This window comes from Heterodontus francisci, chromosome 8 (genome assembly GCF_036365525.1).
Source record: "Heterodontus francisci isolate sHetFra1 chromosome 8, sHetFra1.hap1, whole genome shotgun sequence".
In the NCBI taxonomy this organism is placed as follows: Eukaryota; Metazoa; Chordata; class Chondrichthyes; order Heterodontiformes; family Heterodontidae; genus Heterodontus; species Heterodontus francisci.
Window position 1 is genome coordinate 125,932,003 of NC_090378.1, and position 20,451 is coordinate 125,952,453.

The 20,451-nt window shown below is 44.8% G+C and overlaps 1 protein-coding gene across 1 annotated transcript in view; it reads left to right on the plus strand.

Moving 5' to 3' along the window:
• The window catches only part of LOC137373267 (rab GTPase-activating protein 1-like), a 600,347-nt gene that overhangs the window by 485,842 nt on the left and 94,054 nt on the right, over positions 1 to 20,451 (plus strand). Inside the window, exon 17 of the mRNA XM_068038116.1 lies at positions 10,230 to 10,373. Coding sequence (XP_067894217.1) covers positions 10,230 to 10,373 — 144 coding nt within the window. The remainder of the gene's footprint in view (positions 1 to 10,229; positions 10,374 to 20,451) is intronic.

Genomic DNA, 20,451 nt, shown 5'->3' on the forward strand with positions numbered 1-20,451 from the left:
TAACCTTCCACCCCCTTGCTTATCAAGAATCTATCTACCTCTGCCTTAAAAATATTCAAAGACTCTGCTTCCACCACCTTTTGAGGAAGAGAATTCCAAAGACTCACGACCCGCTGAGAGAAAAAAATTCTCCTCATCTCTGCCTTAATTAGGAGACCCCTTATTTTTAAACAGTGACCCCTAGTTCTAGATTCTCCCACAAAGGGAAACATCCTTTCCACAGCCATCCTGTCAAGACCCCTCAGGATCTTATATGTTTCAATCAAGTTGCGTCTTACTCTTCTAAATTCCAGCTGATACAAACCTAGCCTGTCCAATCTTTCCTCATAAGAGAGCCCGCCCATTCCAAGTATTACTCCAGGAAACCTTCTCTGTACTGCGTCCAGCGCATTTACGTCCTTCCTTAAATAAGGAGACCAGTACTGTACACAGTACTCCGGATGTAGTCTCACCAATGCCCTGTATAGCTGAAGCATAACCTCCCTACTTTTGTATTTAATTCCCCTCACGATAAACGATAACATTCTATTAGCTTTCCTAATTACGTTCTGTACCTGTACCTTTTGCAATTCATGCACTAGGACACCCAGATCATCTGCATCTCAGAGCTCTGCAATCTCTCACCAGTTAGATAATATGCTTCTTTTTTATTTTTCCTGCCAAAGTGGACAATTCTCACACTTTCCCACATTATACTCCATTTGCCACTCGCTTAACCTATCTATATCCCTTTGTAGCCCCCTTATGTCCTCTTCACAAGTTACTTTCTTACCTATCTTTGTGTCATCAGCAAATTTAGCAACCATACCTTTGGTCCCTTCATCTAAGTCATTCATGTAAATTGTAAAAAGTTGAGGCCCCAGCACAGATCCCTATGGCACACCACTTGTAACATCTTGCCAACCAGAAAATGACCATTTATGCCCACTCTCTGTTTCCTGTTAGCTAACCAATCTTCTATCCATGCAAATATGTTACCCCTACACCATGTGCTTTTATTTTCTTCAGTAACCTTTGATGTGGCACCTTATCAGATGCCTTCTGGAAATCTAAGTACAATACATCCACTGGTTCCCCTTTATCCACAGCACATGTAACTCCCTCAAAGAACTCCAATGAATTGGTTAAACATGGTTTCATTTCAAAATACCATGTTGACTCTGCCTGATTACCTTGAATTTTTCTAAATGCCCTGCTATAACATCTTTAATAATAGCTTCTAACATTTTCTCTCAGACAGATGTTAAGCTGGCTTGTAGTTTCCTGCTTTCTGTCTCCCTCCCTTTTTGAATACAGGAGTTACATTCGCTATTTTCCAATCTAACAGAACCTTCCCCGAATCTAGGGAATTTTGGAAAATTAAAACTAAGGCATCAACTATCTCACTAGCCACTTCTTTTAATACCCTAGGATGAAGTCCATTAGGACCTGGGGACTTGTCAGCCTGCAGCTCCAACAATTTGTTTAGTACCACTTCCCTGGTGATTGTAATTTTCTTGAGTTCCTCCCTTCTTCCATTTCCTGACTTACAGCTAATACTGGGATGTTACGTGTATACTCAGTAGTGAAGACTGTTGCAAAATATCTGTTCAATTCATCTGCCATCTCCTTACTATTCATTATTAATTCCCCAGACTCACTTTGTTAACTCTTTTCTTTTTAAATGTCGACAGAAACTCTTACTGTCTGTCTTTATATTTCTAGCTAGCTTTCTCTCATACTCTAATTTTACCTTCCTTATCAATCTTTTAGTCATTCTTTGCTGTTTTTTATATTCTGTCCAATCTTCTGACCTGCCTCCCATCTTTGCGCAATTATAGACGTTTTCTTTAAGTTTGATACTATCTTTAACTGTTTTAGTTAACCACGGATGGCGGGTCCCACCCCTGGAATTTTTCTTTTTCGTTGAAGTGTATCTATTCTATGTATTCTGAAATATCCCCTTAAATGTCTGCCACCACATCTCTATTGATCTATCCCTTTATCTGATTTGCCAGTTCACTTTAGCTAGCTCTGCTTTCTTGCCCTCCTAATTGCCCTTATTTAAGTTTAAAATACTCGTCTTGGACCCACTCTTCTGTTCCTCAAACTGAATGTAAAATTCAGTATTATGATTGCTGCTATCAAGGGCTGCCTTAACTATGAGGTCATTAATTAATCCTATCTTGTTGCACAATACCAGGTCTAGTCTAGCCTGCTCTCTGGTTGGCTCCAGAACGTATTGTTCCAAGAAATTATCCCAAAAACATTCTATGTACTCCTCATCTAGGCTACCTCTGCCCATCTGATTTTTCCAGTCTATATGTAGGTTAAAATCCCCCATAAATATCAATGTACCTTTCTGACAAGCTGCCATTATTTCTTCCCTTATACCCCTTCCTACAGTGTGGTTAATGTTAGATGGCCTGTACACCACTCCCACAAGTGACTTCTTGCCTTTATGATTTCTCCTCTCTACCCAACTGCTTCTACATCCTGGTCTCCTGAACTTAGGCCATCCCTCTCTATTGTGCTAGTACCATCATTAATTAACAGAGCTACCCCTCCACCTTTTCCTAGCTTCCTGTGCTCCTAAATGCCATGAACCCTTCAATATTCAGGTCCCAATCTATGTTGTCCTGCAGCTATTTCTCTCTAATGACTGTCAGATTGTGCTTATTTATTTCTATTTGCGCTCTCAGTTCATCTGTTTTGTTTCGAATGCTCCGTGTAACCTCTGGCCTTATCTGTTGATTTACTCTTAGATTTTATGCTCTGTCCCTTCCTGTCACAGTCTGTTTATCATTTCCCATATTAATACCTTTTTCTCTTGCCTTTTTTCTGCTCCTTGATTTACCATATCTTCCCAAATTTGATCCCTTGCCCCCACTATTCAGTTTAAAACCCCCTCTACTTCCCTAGTCATGCAGCTTGCTAGAACACCGGCCCCAGCACGGTTCAGGTATGGACTGTCCCAACAATACAGCCACCACTTTCCCCAGTACTGGTGCCATAGTATTGGCATGCATTACTTTCATTTGGGGCAGAAGCTCAGTGACATGTTGAAAGTTGCTGGACCTTTACTTGTATATAAATATCGCAATTCCTCTGTTATCCATTTGGAATCGCATTGTTTCAGAACTTGTGTTGAGGGGAAAACAGGCAAGAAAATCCAAGGAGTCTCCAGAAGTCAGCATTGTATGTTCCTCATGACTACATAATTATGGTGTAATGGGGCTGAGTGATATTATTAAAAACAGGATGCTGCTGACCCATACACAATATGTAGTAAATACAGTGTAATGGATGACTTTAATGAACCTTAATCTATGATGAACTATAATTCCTTAAAATCTATGCTGCATTTGCAATTTTAAAAACTGTTGGGTAAGACATAGTAATAATTTATGATGTTTCAATGACCATGTTAGAAACAGCCATTGACTGATTATTTTGCTGTGAATTGGATTAAAGGACAAGTTTTACAAGTATGTCCAAGATCAGTAAATGCAATGTGCATCATTTACTATCTAGTTTGAGGGCAGATAACCTCAGTGGCCAATATAATTTGAAAATTGTCTATCATTATGTTAAAAGTGCACCATTGCTAACCGGTAGTAGATTTGGCTTGGATATAAATTGGTAAGTCTGGAGTACAATCTTACAGATATTGACTAAACATTTTGTAACTGAATAATACATGCAGTAACAACCGCTCAACCTTTGGTAGAAAAGCTTTTTGTGAAGTATCTTGTTGGAGCTGAATTTCAATCGACAGTGATAGACTGAGATATAGACATAAGTGAATTGAAGAGAATCGCTTTATTGGAGGAACTAAAGGGGGCTCTTTATGTGTAATTTTGTTTATCTAATTTTGTCACTTGGCTTGGTGAGCAAATGACGTTTTGTCCATGAGATTTTCTGTTATTTCTGTATTTTAGAATCCAGGACCTAGTTTAACAGTCTATCAGGATGAATAAACTAGTCTTGGCCACTTACTGTTAATCTCTCTGTCCCTTTCTGTACCACTCTGTTTTTCTATTTTACATGACTCTTCTGAAGTACTATCTGCTTCATCCTATAAAATTCTCCCCTTTTGTTGGCTGCCCTTTCTTCAGACACATATTACAAACAGGTGTGACCACCGCACAGTCTTTGTGGAGACAAAGTCTCTTCTTCATATTGAGGATACACTCCATCATGTTATGTGTCACAACCACCGTGCTAAATTAGATAAATTTGGAACAGATCTATTAATGCAAAACTGGGCATCCATGAGTCGCAGTGGGCCATCAGGAGCAGCAGAACTTTATTCAACCTCATGGCCCGGCATGTCCCCCACTCTACCATTACCCAGGTTCAATGAAGAGTGCATCCAGTCATGAATGGTGGTGGACAAGTAAACAACTGACAGGAGGAGGTGGCTCCACAAATGTCCCCATCCTCAATGATGGGGGAGCCCAGCGCATCAGTGCAAAAGATAAGGCTGAAGCATTTGCAACAATCTTCAGCCAGAAGTGCCTAATTGATGATCCATCTTGGCCTCCTCCTGAAGACCCCAGCATCACAGATGCCAGTCTTCAGCCAATTTGATTCACTCCACTTGCTTTCAAGAAATAGGAATATAGCAACATAGGAGCAGGATTAGGCCATCAAGCCTGCCCCGCCATTCAGTATGATCATGGCTGATCTTCTACTTCACTGCCTTTTTCCCATACTATCGTCACATGAAATGACTGAAGGCACTGGATACTGCAAAGGCTATGGACCCTGACAACATTCCGGCAATAGTACTGAAGACCTGTGCTCCAGAACTTGCCGCGCCCCTAGCCAAGCTGTTCCTGTACAGCTACAACACTGGCATCTACCTGGCAATGTGGAGAATTGCACAGGTATGTCCTGTACACAAAAAGCAGGACAAATCCAACCCGGCCAATTACCACCCCATCAGTCTACTCTCAATCATCAGTAAAGTGATGGAAGGTGTCATCGACTGTGCTATCAAGCGTCACTTGCTCAGAAATAACCTGCTCAGTGACACTCAGTTTGGGTTCTGCCAGGGCCACTCAGCTTCTGACCTCATTTACTGCCTTGGTTCGAACATAAACAAAAGAGCTGAACTCAAGAGGTGAGATGAGAGTGACTTTGCTTGACATCAAGGCAGCATTTGACCGAGTATCCCTAGCAAAACTGAACTCAATGGGAATCAAGGGGAAAACTTTCCGCTGGTTGGAGTCGTACCTAGTGTAAAGGACGATGGTTGTGGTTGTTGGAGGTCAATCATCTCTGCTCCAGGACATCACTGCAGGAGTTCCTCAGGGTAGTGTCCTAAACCCAACCATCTTCAGCTTCTGCATCAATGACCTTCCTTCAATCATAAGGTCAGAAATGGGGATGTTCGCTGATGACTGTACAATGTTCAGCACCATTCGCGATTCCTCGGATACTGAAACAGTCCGTGTAGAAATGCAGCAAAACATGGACAATATCCAGGCTTGGGCTGATCAGTGGCAAGTAACATTCGTATCACACAAGTGCCAGGCAATGACCATCTCCAACAAGAGAGAATCTGACCATCTCCCCTTGACATTCAATGGCATTACGATCACTAATCCCCCACTACCTACATCGTGGGGATTACCATTGACCAGAAACTGATCTGGAGTAGCCATATCAATACCGTGGCTACAAGAGCAGATCAGAGGCTAGGAATCCTGTGGCGAGTTACTCATCACCTGACTCCACAGAGCCTGTCCACCATCAACAAGGCACAAGTCACAAGTGTGATGGAATACTGTCCACTTGCCTCGATGGGTGCAGCTCCAACAGCACTCAAGAAGCTCAACAACATCCAGCACAAATCAGCCTGTTTGATTGACACCCCATTCACAAACATTCACTCCCTTTACCACCGACGCACAGTGGCAGCAGTGTGCACCAGCTATCAGATGCACTGCAGCAATGCACCAAGGCTCCTTAGACAGCACCTTCCAAACCTACGACCTCTACCACCTGGAAGGACAAGAGCAGCAGATGTATGGGAACACCACCACCTGCTAATTCCCCTCCAAGCCACACACCATCCTGACTTGGAACTATAGCACCATTGCTTCACTGTCGCTGGGTCAAAATCCTGGAACTAACTTCCTAACAGCATTGTGGGTGTACCTACCCCACATGGACTGCAGCGGTTCAAGAAGGCAGCTCACCACCACCTTCTCAAGGGCAATTAGGGCTGGGCAATAAATGCTGGCCTTGTCAGAGACACCCATATCCCATGAACGAATAAAAAAAAGGTGCAGAAGTTGCACAAACATTGACCATCACAGGTTAAATTGTCTTGTGACAACAGCAGTGTGAGAAACGGTCCATCTTCCTATTGCTGATTTTTCTACTACCTCACCTCAGTAACCACAATAACAATCCTCTCCTTGAGTTTCGTGGCTTATTGGATGAATTTGCACTCCTGACACAGTGTGAATCCACAGAGGTCATCCGATAAAGCCCATCTACCACCCCGTGTCAACAAATGTAATTCGCATTGGCATTGCATACTATTTTGCTTGCTAGCTAGCTAATACAATTGTGCTGCTCTACATTGATGTGTACATTGTTTCGACCGAGGTGGGAGGGGTGCTTTGTTTATTCAGTCCCTCTTCTCCACGGGTCACAGCATGTCAATAAATTTTCCTAGCTACCGAAAACCAGCCAATTCCATGCTCTATTCACCCCCAGAATAAAGCACATCAACTGAATTTCTTTAATCAACAACAAAATCAACTATTTATTAATGAACTAAGTCTTAACCAATACTGAGATCAGTGTATATATATATATGAAAAGCTCCTTATTTCCCAAGCCCTCATGCACACACACATATTGTCACGAATAGATGAGAACCCCTTTATAAATTATGTTTTGTGCATTTGAGTATTAATGTCAACCACCATTTTGTACAGCATGTTAAGTTTGAGCTGGATTCCACTTGTTAAAATCAAGGAGAGAGTTCATGGGACAGAAACTTGAAAAGGGTCCAGTTTTAGGATCCATGAACCTCCTATCCAACCTGCCTGGAATTGAAGCTGTAACAGTTTGAGGTTACAGCCTGTTTTCAATCCACAGCTACTTTTGGTTCAGATTATCCCATCTGAAGATGCACATCTCTCTCTCTAAGACACCATCTGCAAAAAGCCATAAAATTAATAGGACACAGACTGCAAACGGGAAAGAAAATTAAAGACACAATCTGCAACAGAAAATAGAAGAAAATCTGCCTTCTGCTAGCTTCCTCGCCATCTAAGAAAGAAAGGTCACCAGCAAAATTAAGCTACCTCCATTTATATCTGAGAATGCAAAGAAGAAGAAATTTTTAAGAGAAAATTTATTTCTAACAGCTCCTCCCCTTTTTGGCATTTCTTATCGGTGATCTCCAATTTTTGGACTCTTTTTGATAATTTAAACGGACATGAGTTTTAACTGAAATCCATGTTAATTTGCAGTTCTATTTAGCAAATGTCCTTGCCTGTTTTACGCCTTTAACCTTTCCCTGAATGTTTGTAAGTATGCTTGGCGAAGTTAAACCCTTCCTGAGTTTAAGAGTATATTGAATAAACCTTTGATTTAACTCTAATAACCATGTTGTTGTTGTCATTTATTAGCAGGGTTTAAGGGAGGGAAAGAAATTCAATCACTAATCTATTTACTGACAGGTGGTTGGAAAACAGGGTAATTTGTTCAGAGAAAAACAAATTAACTACCTGTTTGTAACAATACATTAAAAAAAAAGTTAACCGGGCAGGGGGGAGGATTTTTTAGTTTAGAGCTGTTTTTTAGGAATAGAAAAAATAATAAAATAAATCAGTTTGTCATGTTCTGGTAGGAAATTCTTTGCTTTGGTGAGGTGTCCCAGAGTCAAATAGTCAGATGCCACTCGAAGTCTCTCCAGGCGAGGTTGATGAACAATCTTTGATGGATAGATGTTCAAGTTAATTTGACTGCAGCAGACTTCACATAGGTCTTTCAGCAGGTGTGTAGCAACAGGTCTGCTTAGATCTTACAGCAGCAGTATTGCAGTAGAAGCTTTCTTCAGATTTCAGGATTTCTTAAAACACAGGAGGCAACAGGAACCACACTTGATGCAGGAATTCTTGAGAGACAGGAGGCAATAGGAATCTGCTACTTTGACATACAAGGGTTTCTTCTCAAGTGATGCGGGCTTCCTCTACAGAGAGAGATGCCACTTTTTCTGGTTCTTCCTCTCTGATCTCCAGGCAGGTCGAAGCCACATTTCAAATGTCTGCTCTTTGTCCAACTCACTGTTTTTTTAAAGGGACCAAAGTGAAAGCAAAACCTTCCTGAGCAGATCACATGTCCAGACATAGAGTCTCCCTTGTCATTCAGAGTTGCTCTGAGGAGTTCAAACCCCTTGCTTGTTTTCTTGAAATTGCTTGTTTTCCTGTCCTTATTTACAAGTTCAGCTTCCTTTCAAACCACCTATTATGTTCTGTTTTGAGCTTCCTTTCAAAACATTGGAAAATTTTCAGCTATTTGCAGGTCCACTGAAAAAATCCTTTTTCAGTTTTTTAAAACACACAGAATTCTAAGTTTTTATTACAAAAATATAAACATTCTAACAGTATGCTCAGCTACTTTATTTATAGGGAGAAATGTGTTTTAAATCGAACTATGTTTTGTTGGCATTAGATTGGCTTTATATTTTACAAACAGATTAAGTACCCCCATGTCCGTGGCTGATTCGATAATTTCGTCAAATGTCCGTGCTGCAACATGTGGGTGCCTATCCCTGAACCAGGGTGCAGGGGTGGGAGTATGAATTATTAATTTCTATATCAAGTCTGACTGCAACTGCTGATATGAAATTGAAGTTCTGTCTGAACCTGAATTTACATGAATCAATATGGACCTATTGAAGCAAATAAGGAGAGCATTGGAAGGTGATTTGCAGTACCCATAATGGGTTTCTTTCAGTAGAGGAAGACACAAAGTTGTAAGACAGATGTGGGATTTACTGTAATTATTTGTGGTAAAGAAATGTAAAATATGTTCATGAAAGCTTTGGCACATGCCTGTCACACTTCACCTGTCACATGATCATAGTTACAGATTCTGTATATTTCTGTGTCACTGTTTAAAAAAAGGGTGCAAAAAGAGACAGTTAGCAAAACACAGTTTTGAATGAACTTGTGTACTCGCGCTTCTAAAAAAGAATTAATAATTAATTTATGTAAGATAACATTGTACAAATGCAAGGGCCAATGTGGTTCCTGCAGATGGAATAAAATCTCTTCGTCCCAGACTTGTGGGCGTAAAACTTTCAATTGATGAAGCTACCTGTTTGAACGTTTAATGGGGTAGTACTACATTTACATTCCCTTCGTCTGTGCTACTTTCACCCATTTACAATAAACAGGTTAATGCTTATGTAGTGAAGTCCAGCAGTGAACGATACTCATTGGAATCCTGATCTTCCGATTTCCTCCTCGGCATTTCCTACTTCTGTGCTCATAGAATCATAGACTGGTTACAGCACAGAAAGAGGCCATTCAGCCTGTTGTGTCCTTGCCGGCTAGTCCCACTCTCCACGCATCCTCCCTCCCTGCTTTTCTCTGAAGCCCTACAGCTTTTTTTCTGTTCAGATAATTATCCAATTCCCTTTTGAAAGCCGTGATTGAATCTGCTTCCACCACACATTGAGACAGTGCATTCCAGATCATAACCACTCGCTGCATAAAAAGGTTTTTTCTCATGTCCTCTTTGGATCTTTTGCCAATCACTTTAAATCTTCTAGTTCTTGACCTTCTACTAATGGGAACTGTTTGTCTCTAGCTACTCTGTCTAGACCCCTCATGATTTGAAACACCTCTATCAAATCTCCTCTCAACCTTCTCTGAAAGGAGAACAGCCCTAGGTTCTCTTTCTGGTGATTGGCTGATACTTTTCTTTTCACAATATACTCCATTGCACCACTTGGGCTGAAGGGGTAACTAGGCAAATTGCCAGTGATGGTGTACAAGAGGGCATTTAATGATTCCCCCCTCTCTCCATTGTGAAAAACTTGTTCTTTGCTTCTTGCCTTGTTTCTTCGGATAATTGGAAGTCCTGCTTTGTTTGCGTTAAAAGCAGTCAGTGTGAGCTGTTCTCTGATGCCGGAGGCCTGTATAGTGGTTGCTTGTTACTTTGAGAGGCAAGTATTGGTGTAAAGCCCCTAACTGTTGATTTACTGTTTTCAGGAACAGCTACCCGAACTCTACAATCACTTCTTGGAACTGAACTTGGAGGCGCACATGTACGCTTCACAGTGGTTTCTCACACTCTTCACCGCCAAGTTCCCACTTTGCATGGTCTTCCACATCATCGATCTGCTGCTGTCTGAGGTAAGAACGCTCGCTCTCTCTCTCACACACACACACACACACACACACACACACACACACACACACACACACACACACACACACACACACACACACACACACACACACACACGTAACGCCCCCCTCTCTCTCAGACACACACGCTCTCACGCTCATACACACACACTCTCATACAAACACACACACATTGTCTTATATGCGCATGCACACACTCTTCAGATCGATTGAATGAGTAATGATTGGGAATTCAGCAGCTCATTCGGCTTCTACTATGGGATGTGCCTGAGCTTCATTGATCTGGAGCATTGACTCCATTTGAGCAGCTACAAGTTTGTTTACATACTAAAAGAAATAATGTTACCTTTTCTAGTCTTGGTTCCAAATCTGTCTTCAATTGGGACAGTTAAGGTGCTAGATTTTACCAGCCTTGAGAGGGAAAAAAAGAGACTAGGCTGCAATTCTGCTCGCTGAAATGTGGCAGCCACGGGAATGTGTGGACATTGTGTGAGAATAAGATACACTCCAGCATCCACCACTCGCTGTCTAGCCTCTCTCTTGAAGAGTAGAGGCTTTGTTGAAGCACTAAAACTGCGAGAATCTATGGAATTGTACACCAGTAAGAGTCAGCACACATGTAATTGTACCCCAATAAGAGTCAGCACACATGGAATTGTACCCCAGTGAGAGTCAGCACACATGGAATTGTACCCCAATAAGAGTCAGCACACATGGAATTGTACCCCAGTCAGAGTCAGCACACATGGAATTGTACCCCAGTGAGAGTCAGCACACATGGAATTGTACCCCAGTCAGAGTCAGCACACATGGAATGGTACCCCAGTCAGAGTCAGCACACATGGAATTGTACCCCAGTGAGAGTCAGCACACATGGAATTGTACCCCAATAAGAGTCAGCACACATGGAATTGCACCCCAGTAAGTATCAGCACACATGTAATTGTACCCCAGTAAGAGTCAGCACACATGGAATTGTACCCCAGTAAGAGTCAGCACACATGTAATTGTACCCCAATAAGAGTCAGCACGCATGGAATTGTACCCCAGTGAGAGACAGCGCTCTGAAACCTGTACCCCAGTAAGAGTCAGCACACATGGAATTGTACCCCAGTGAGAGTCAGCACACATGGAATTGTACCCCAGTGAGAGTCAGCACACATGGAATTGTACCCCAGTGAGAGACAGCGCTCTGAAACCTTTACCCCAGTAAGAGTCAGCACACATGGAATTGTACCCCAGTGAGAGTCAGCACACATGGAATTGTACCTCAGTAAGAGTCAGCACACATGGAATTCTACCCCAGTGAGAGTCAGCACACATGGAATTGTACCCCAGTGAGAGTCAGCACACATGGAATTGTACCTCAGTAAGAGTCAGCACACATGGAATTCTACCCCAGTGAGAGTCAGCACACATGGAATTGTACCCCAGTGAGAGTCAGCACACATGGAATTCTACCCCAATGAGAGTCAGCACACATGGAATTGTACCCCAGTAAGAGTCAGCACACATGGAATTGTACCCCAGTAAGAGTCAGCACACATGTAATTGTACCCCAATAAGAGTCAGCACGCATGGAATTGTACCCCAGTGAGAGACAGCGCTCTGAAACCTGTACCCCAGTAAGAGTCAGCACACATGGAATTGTACCCCAGTGAGAGTCAGCACACATGTAATTGTACCCCAGTGAGAGTCAGCACACATGGAATTGTACCCCAGTGAGAGTCAGCACACATGGAATTGTACCCCAGTGAGAGACAGCGCTCTGAAACCTTTACCCCAGTAAGAGTCAGCACACATGGAATTGTACCCCAGTGAGAGTCAGCACACATGGAATTGTACCTCAGTAAGAGTCAGCACACATGGAATTCTACCCCAGTGAGAGTCAGCACACATGGAATTGTACCCCAGTGAGAGTCAGCACACATGGAATTCTACCCCAATGAGAGTCAGCACACATGGAATTGTACCCCAGTGAGAGTCAGCACACATGGAATTGTACCCCAGTAAGTGTCAGCACACATGGAATTGTACCCCAATGAGAGTCAGCACACATGGAATTCAACCCCAGTCAGAGTCAGCACACATGCAATTGTACCCCAGTGAGAGAGAGCACACATGGAATTGTACCCCAGTAAGAGTCAGCACACATGGAATTGTACCCCAGTGAGAGTCAGCACACATGGAATTGCACCCCAGTGAGAGTCAGCACGCATGGAATTCTACCCCAGTCAGAGTCAGCACACATGGAATTGTACCCCAGTAAGTGTCAGCACACATGGAACTGTACCCCAATGAGAGTCAGCACACATGGATTTCTACCCCAGTCAGAGTCAGCACACATGGAATTGTACCCCAGTAAGTGTCAGCACACATGGAATTGTACCCCAATGAGAGTCAGCACACATGGAATTCTACCCCACTCAGAGTCAGCACACATGCAATTGTACCCCAGTGAAAGACAGCACGCTTGGAATTGTACCCCAGTGAGAGTCAGCACACATGGAATTGTACCCCAGTAAGAGTCAGCACACATGGAATTGTACCCCAGTAAGAGTCAGCACACATGGAATTTTCCCCCAGTAAGAGTCAGCACACATGGAATTGTACCCCAATGAGAGTCAGCACACATGGAATTCTACCCCACTCAGAGTCAGCACACATGGAATTGTACCCCAGTGAAAGACAGCACACTTGGAATTGTACCCCAGTGAGAGTCAGCACACATGGAATTGTACCCCAGGGAGAGACAGCACACATGGAATTGTACCCCAGTGAGAGTCAGCACACATGGAATTGTACCCCAGTGAGAGACAGCACACATGGAATTGTACCCCAGTAAGAGTCAGCACACATGGAATTGTACCCCAGTGCGAGACAGCGCACATGGAATTGTACCCCAGTGAGAGTCAGCACACATGGAATTGTACCCCAGTGAGAGACAGCGCACATGGAATTGTACCCCAGTAAGAGTCAGCACACATTGAATTGTACCCCAGTGAGAGACAGCGCACATGGAATTGTACCCCAGTAAGAGTCAGCACACATGGAATGGTACCCCAGTAAGATTCAGCACACATGGAATTGTACCCCAGTAAGTCAGCTGTCATGGAATTGTACCCCAGTAAGAGTCAGCACACATGCAATTGTACCCCAGTGAGAGTCAGCACACATGCAATTGTACCCCAGTAAGTGTCAGCACACATGGAATTGTACCCCAATGAGAGTCAGCACACATGGAATTGTTCCCCAGTGAGAGACAGCACACATGGAATTGTACCCCAGTAAGAGTCAGCACACATGGAATTGTACCCCAGTAAGAGTCAGCACACATGGAATTTTCCCCCAGTAAGAGTCAGCACACATGGAATTGTACCCCAGTGAGAGTCAGCACACATGGAATTGTACCCCAGTGAGAGTCAGCACTCATGGAATTGTACCCCAGTAAGTCAGCACACATGGAATTTTCCCCCAGTAAGAGTCAGCACACATGGAATTGTACCCCAGTAAGAGTCAGCACACATGGTATTGTACCCCAGTAAGAGTCCGCACACATGGAATTGTACCCCAGTGAGAGACAGCGCTCTGAAACCTGTACCCCAGTAAGAGTCAGCACACATGGAATTGTACCCCAGTGAGAGTCAGCACACATGTAATTGTACCCCAGTGAGAGTCAGCACACATGGAATTGTACCCCAGTGAGAGTCAGCACACATGGAATTGTACCCCAGTGAGAGACAGCGCTCTGAAACCTTTACCCCAGTAAGAGTCAGCACACATGGAATTGTACCCAGTGAGAGTCAGCACACATGGAATTGTACCCCAGTAAGAGTCAGCACACATGGAATTCTACCCCAGTGAGAGTCAGCACACATGGAATTGTACCCCAGTGAGAGTCAGCACACATGGAATTGTACCCCAGTGAGAGTCAGCACACATGGAATTGTACCCCAGTAAGTGTCAGCACACATGGAATTGTACCCCAATGAGAGTCAGCACACATGGAATTCTACCCCAGTCAGAGTCAGCACACATGCAATTGTACCCCAGTGAGAGAGAGCACACATGGAATTGTACCCCAGTAAGAGTCAGCACACATGGAATTGTACCCCAGTGAGAGTCAGCACACATGGAATTGTACCACAGTGAGAGTCAGCACACATGGAATTCTACCCCAGTCAGAGTCAGCAAACATGGAATTGTACCCCAGTAAGTGTCAGCACACATGGAACTGTACCCCAATGAGAGTCAGCACACATGGAATTCTACCCCAGTCAGAGTCAGCACACATGGAATTGTACCCCAGTAAGTGTCAGCACACATGGAACTGTACCCCAATGAGAGTCAGCACACATGGATTTCTACCCCAGTCAGAGTCAGCACACATGGAATTGTACCCCAGTAAGTGTCAGCACACATGGAATTGTACCCCAATGAGAGTCAGCACACATGGAATTCTACCCCACTCAGAGTCAGCACACATGCAATTGTACCCCAGTGAAAGACAGCACGCTTGGAATTGTACCCCAGTGAGAGTCAGCACACATGGAATTGTACCCCGGTAAGAGTCAGCACACATGGAATTGTACCCCAGTAAGAGTCAGCACACATGGAATTTTCCCCCAGTAAGAGTCAGCACACATGGAATTGTACCCCAATGAGAGTCAGCACACATGGAATTCTACCCCACTCAGAGTCAGCACACATGGAATTGTACCCCAGTGAAAGACAGCACACTTGGAATTGTACCCCAGTGAGAGTCAGCACACATGGAATTGTACCCCAGGGAGAGACAGCACACATGGAATTGTACCCCAGTGAGAGTCAGCACACATGGAATTGTACCCCAGTGAGAGACAGCACACATGGAATTGTACCCCAGTAAGAGTCAGCACACATGGAATTGTACCCCAGTGCGAGACAGCGCACATGGAATTGTACCCCAGTGAGAGTCAGCACACATGGAATTGTACCCCAGTGAGAGACAGCGCACATGGAATTGTACCCCAGTAAGAGTCAGCACACATTGAATTGTACCCCAGTGAGAGACAGCGCACATGGAATTGTACCCCAGTAAGAGTCAGCACACATGGAATGGTACCCCAGTAAGATTCAGCACACATGGAATTGTACCCCAGTAAGTCAGCTGTCATGGAATTGTACCCCAGTAAGAGTCAGCACACATGCAATTGTACCCCAGTGAGAGTCAGCACACATGCAATTGTACCCCAGTAAGTGTCAGCACACATGGAATTGTACCCCAATGAGAGTCAGCACACATGGAATTGTTCCCCAGTGAGAGACAGCACACATGGAATTGTACCCCAGTAAGAGTCAGCACACATGGAATTGTACCCCAGTAAGAGTCAGCACACATGGAATTTTCCCCCAGTAAGAGTCAGCACACATGGAATTGTACCCCAGTGAGAGTCAGCACACATGGAATTGTACCCCAGTGAGAGTCAGCACTCATGGAATTGTACCCCAGTAAGTCAGCACACATGGAATTTTCCCCCAGTAAGAGTCAGCACACATGGAATTGTACCCCAGTAAGAGTCAGCACACATGGTATTGTACCCCAGTAAGAGTCCGCACACATGGAATTGTACCCCAGTGAGAGACAGCGCTCTGAAACCTGTACCCCAGTAAGAGTCAGCACACATGGAATTGTACCCCAGTGAGAGTCAGCACACATGTAATTGTACCCCAGTGAGAGTCAGCACACATGGAATTGTACCCCAGTGAGAGTCAGCACACATGGAATTGTACCCCAGTGAGAGACAGCGCTCTGAAACCTTTACCCCAGTAAGAGTCAGCACACATGGAATTGTACCCAGTGAGAGTCAGCACACATGGAATTGTACCCCAGTAAGAGTCAGCACACATGGAATTCTACCCCAGTGAGAGTCAGCACACATGGAATTGTACCCCAGTGAGAGTCAGCACACATGGAATTGTACCCCAGTGAGAGTCAGCACACATGGAATTGTACCCCAGTAAGTGTCAGCACACATGGAATTGTACCCCAATGAGAGTCAGCACACATGGAATTCTACCCCAGTCAGAGTCAGCACACATGCAATTGTACCCCAGTGAGAGAGAGCACACATGGAATTGTACCCCAGTAAGAGTCAGCACACATGGAATTGTACCCCAGTGAGAGTCAGCACACATGGAATTGTACCACAGTGAGAGTCAGCACACATGGAATTCTACCCCAGTCAGAGTCAGCAAACATGGAATTGTACCCCAGTAAGTGTCAGCACACATGGAACTGTACCCCAATGAGAGTCAGCACACATGGAATTCTACCCCAGTCAGAGTCAGCACACATGGAATTGTACCCCAGTAAGTGTCAGCACACATGGAATTGTACCCCAATGAGAGTCAGCACACATGGAATTCTACCCCACTCAGAGTCAGCACACATGCAATTGTACCCCAGTGAAAGACAGCACGCTTGGAATTGTACCCCAGTGAGAGTCAGCACACATGGAATTGTACCCCAGTAAGAGTCAGCACACATGGAATTGTACCCCAGTAAGAGTCAGCACACATGGAATTTTCCCCCAGTAAGTGTCAGCACACATGGAATTGTACCCCAATGAGAGTCAGCACATATGGAATTCTACCCCACTCAGAGTCAGCACACATGGAATTGTACCCCAGTGAGAGTCAGCACACATGGAATTGTACCCCAGTGAGAGACAGCACACATGGAATTGTACCCCAGTAAGAGTCAGCACACATGGAATTGTACCCCAGTGCGAGACAGCGCACATGGAATTGTACCCCAGTGAGAGTCAGCACACATGGAATTGTACCCCAGTGAGAGACAGCGCACATGGAATTGTACCCCAGTAAGTGTCAGCACACATGGAATTGTACCCCAGTGAAAGACAGCACACTTGGAATTGTACCCCAGTGAGAGTCAGCACACATGGAATTGTACCCCAGTGAGAGTCAGCACACATGGAATTGTACCCCAGTCAGAGTCAGCACACATGGAATTGTACCCCAGTGAGAGTCAGCAGACATGGAATTGTACCCCAGTGAGAGTCAGCACACATGGAATTGTACCCCAGTCAGAGTCAGCACACATGGAATTGTACCCCAGTGAGAGTCAGCAGACATGGAATTGTACCCCAGTGAGAGTCAGCACACATGGAATTGTACCCCAGTGAGAGTCAGCAGACATGGAATTGTACCCCAGTGAGAGTCAGCACACATGGAATTGTACCCCAGTCAGAGTCAGCGCACATGGAATTGTTCCCCAGTGAGAGACAACACACATGGAATTGTACCCGAGTGAGAGACAGCACACATGGAATTGTACCCCAGTGAGTGTCAGCACACCTGGAATTGTACCCGAGTGAGAGACAGCACACATGGAATTGTACCCGAGTGAGAGACAGCACACATGGAATTATTCCCCAGTCAGAGACAGCACACATGGAATTGTACCCCAGTAAGATTCAGCACACATGGAATTGTACCCCAGTAAGTCAGCTGTCATGGAATTGTACCCCAGTAAGAGTCAGCACACATGCAATTGTACCCCAGTAAGAGTCAGCAGACATGGAATTGTACCCCAGTGAGAGACAGCACACATGGAATTGTATCCCAGTGAGAGAAAGCACACATGGAATTGTACCCCAGTAAGATTCAGCACACATGGAATCGTACCGCAGTGAGAGTCAGCACACATGGAATTGTACCCCAGTAAGAGTCAGCACACATGGAATTGTACCCCAGTGAGAGAAAGCACACATGGAATTGTACCCCAGTGAGAGAAAGCACACATGGAATTGTACCCCAGTGAGAGTCAGCACACATGGAATTGTACCCCAGTCAGAGTCAGCACACATGGAATTGTACCCCTGTGAGAGAAAGCACACATGGAATTGTACCCGAGTGAGAGACAGCACACATGGAATTGTACCCCAGTGAGAGTCAGCACACATGGAATTGTACCCCAGTTAGAGTCAGCACACATGGAATTGTACCCCAGTGAGAGAAAGCACACATGGAATTGTACCCCAGTGAGAGAAAGCACACATGGAATTGTACCCCAGTAAGATTCAGCACACATGGAATTGTACCCCAGTTAGAGTCAGCACACATGGAATAGTACCACGGTAAGAGTCAACACACATGGAATTGTACCCCAGTGAGAGTCAGCACACATGGAATTGTACCCCAGTGAGAGAAAGCACACATGGAATTGTACCCCAGTAAGAGTCAGCACACATGGAATTGTACCCCAGTGAAAGACTGCACACTTGGAATAGTACCCCAGTGAGAGTCAGCAGACATGGAATTGTACCCCAGTGAGAGTCAGCACACATAGAATTGTACCCCAGTGAGAGACAGCACACATGGAATTGTACCCCAGTGAGAGACAGCACACATGGAATTGTACCCCAGTGAGAGACAGCACACTTGGAATTGTACCCCAGTGAGAGACAGCGCACATGGAATTGTACCCCAGTGAGAGACAGCACACTTGGAATTGTACCCCAGTGAGAGACAGCGCACATGGAATTGTACCCCAGTGAGAGACAGCACACATGGAATTGTACCCCAGTGAGAGACAGCACACTTGGAATTGTACCCCAGTGAGAGACAGCGCACATGGAATTGTACCCCAGTGAGAGACAGCACACTTGGAATTGTACCCCAGTGAGAGACAGTGCACATGGAATTGTACCCCAGTGAGAGACAGCACACATGGAATTGTACCCCAGTGAGAGACAGCACACATGGAATTGTACCCCAGTGAGAGAAAGCGCACATGGAATTGTACCCCAGCAAGAGTCAGCACACATGGATTTGTACCCCAGTGAGAGACAGCGCACATGGAATTGTACCCCAGTGAGAGTCAGCACACATGGAATTGTACCCCAGTGAGAGACAGCGCACATGGAATTGTACCCCAGTAAGAGTCAGCACACATAGAATTGTACCCCAGTGAGAGACAGCACACATGGAATTGTACCCCAGTGAGAGACAGCACACATGGAATGGTACCCCAGTAAGATTCAGCCCACATGGAATTCTACCCCAGTAAGTCAGCTGTCATGGAATTGTACCCCAGTAAGAGTCAGCACACATGCAATTGTACCCCAGTGAGAGTCAGCACACATGGAATTGTACCCCATTGAGAGACAGCACACATGGAATTATATCCCAGTGAGAGAAAGCACACATGGAATTGTACCCCAGTAAGAGTCAGCACACATGGAATTGTACCCCAGTGAGAGTCAGCACACATGGAATTGTACCCCAGTTAGAGTCAGCACACATGGAATTGTACCCCAGTGAGAGTCAGCACACATGGAATTGTACCCCAGTTAGAGTCAGCACACATGGAATTGTACCCCAGTCAGAGTCAGCACACATGGAATTGTACCCCAGTCAGAGTCAGCACACATGGAATTGTACCCCAGTCAGAGTCAGCACACATGGAATTGTACCCCAGTAAGAGTCAGCACACATGGAATTGTACCCCAGTGAGAGTCAGCACACATGGAATTGTACCCCAGTTAGAGTCAGCACACATGGAATTGTACCCCAGTCAGAGTCAGCACACATGGAATTGTACCCCAGTCAGAGTCAGCACACATGGAATTGTACCCCAGTGAGAGAAAGCACACATGGAATTGTACCCGAGTGAGAGACAGCACACATGGAATTGTACCCCAGTGAGAGACAGCACACATTTAATTGTACCCCAGTTAGAGTCAGCACACATGGAATAGTACCACGGTAAGAGTCAGCACACATGGAATTCTACCCCAGTGAGAGTCAGCACACATGGAATTGTACCCCAGTGAGATTCAGCACACATGGAATTGTACCCCAGTGAGAGACAGCACACATGGAATTGTACCCCAGTTAGAGTCAGCACACATGGAATAGTACCACGGTAAGAGTCAGCACACATGGAATTCTACCCCAGTGAGAGTCAGCACACATGGAATTGTACCCCAGTGAGATTCAGCACACATGGAATTGTACCCCAGTTAGAGTCAGCACACATGGAATAGTACCACGGTAA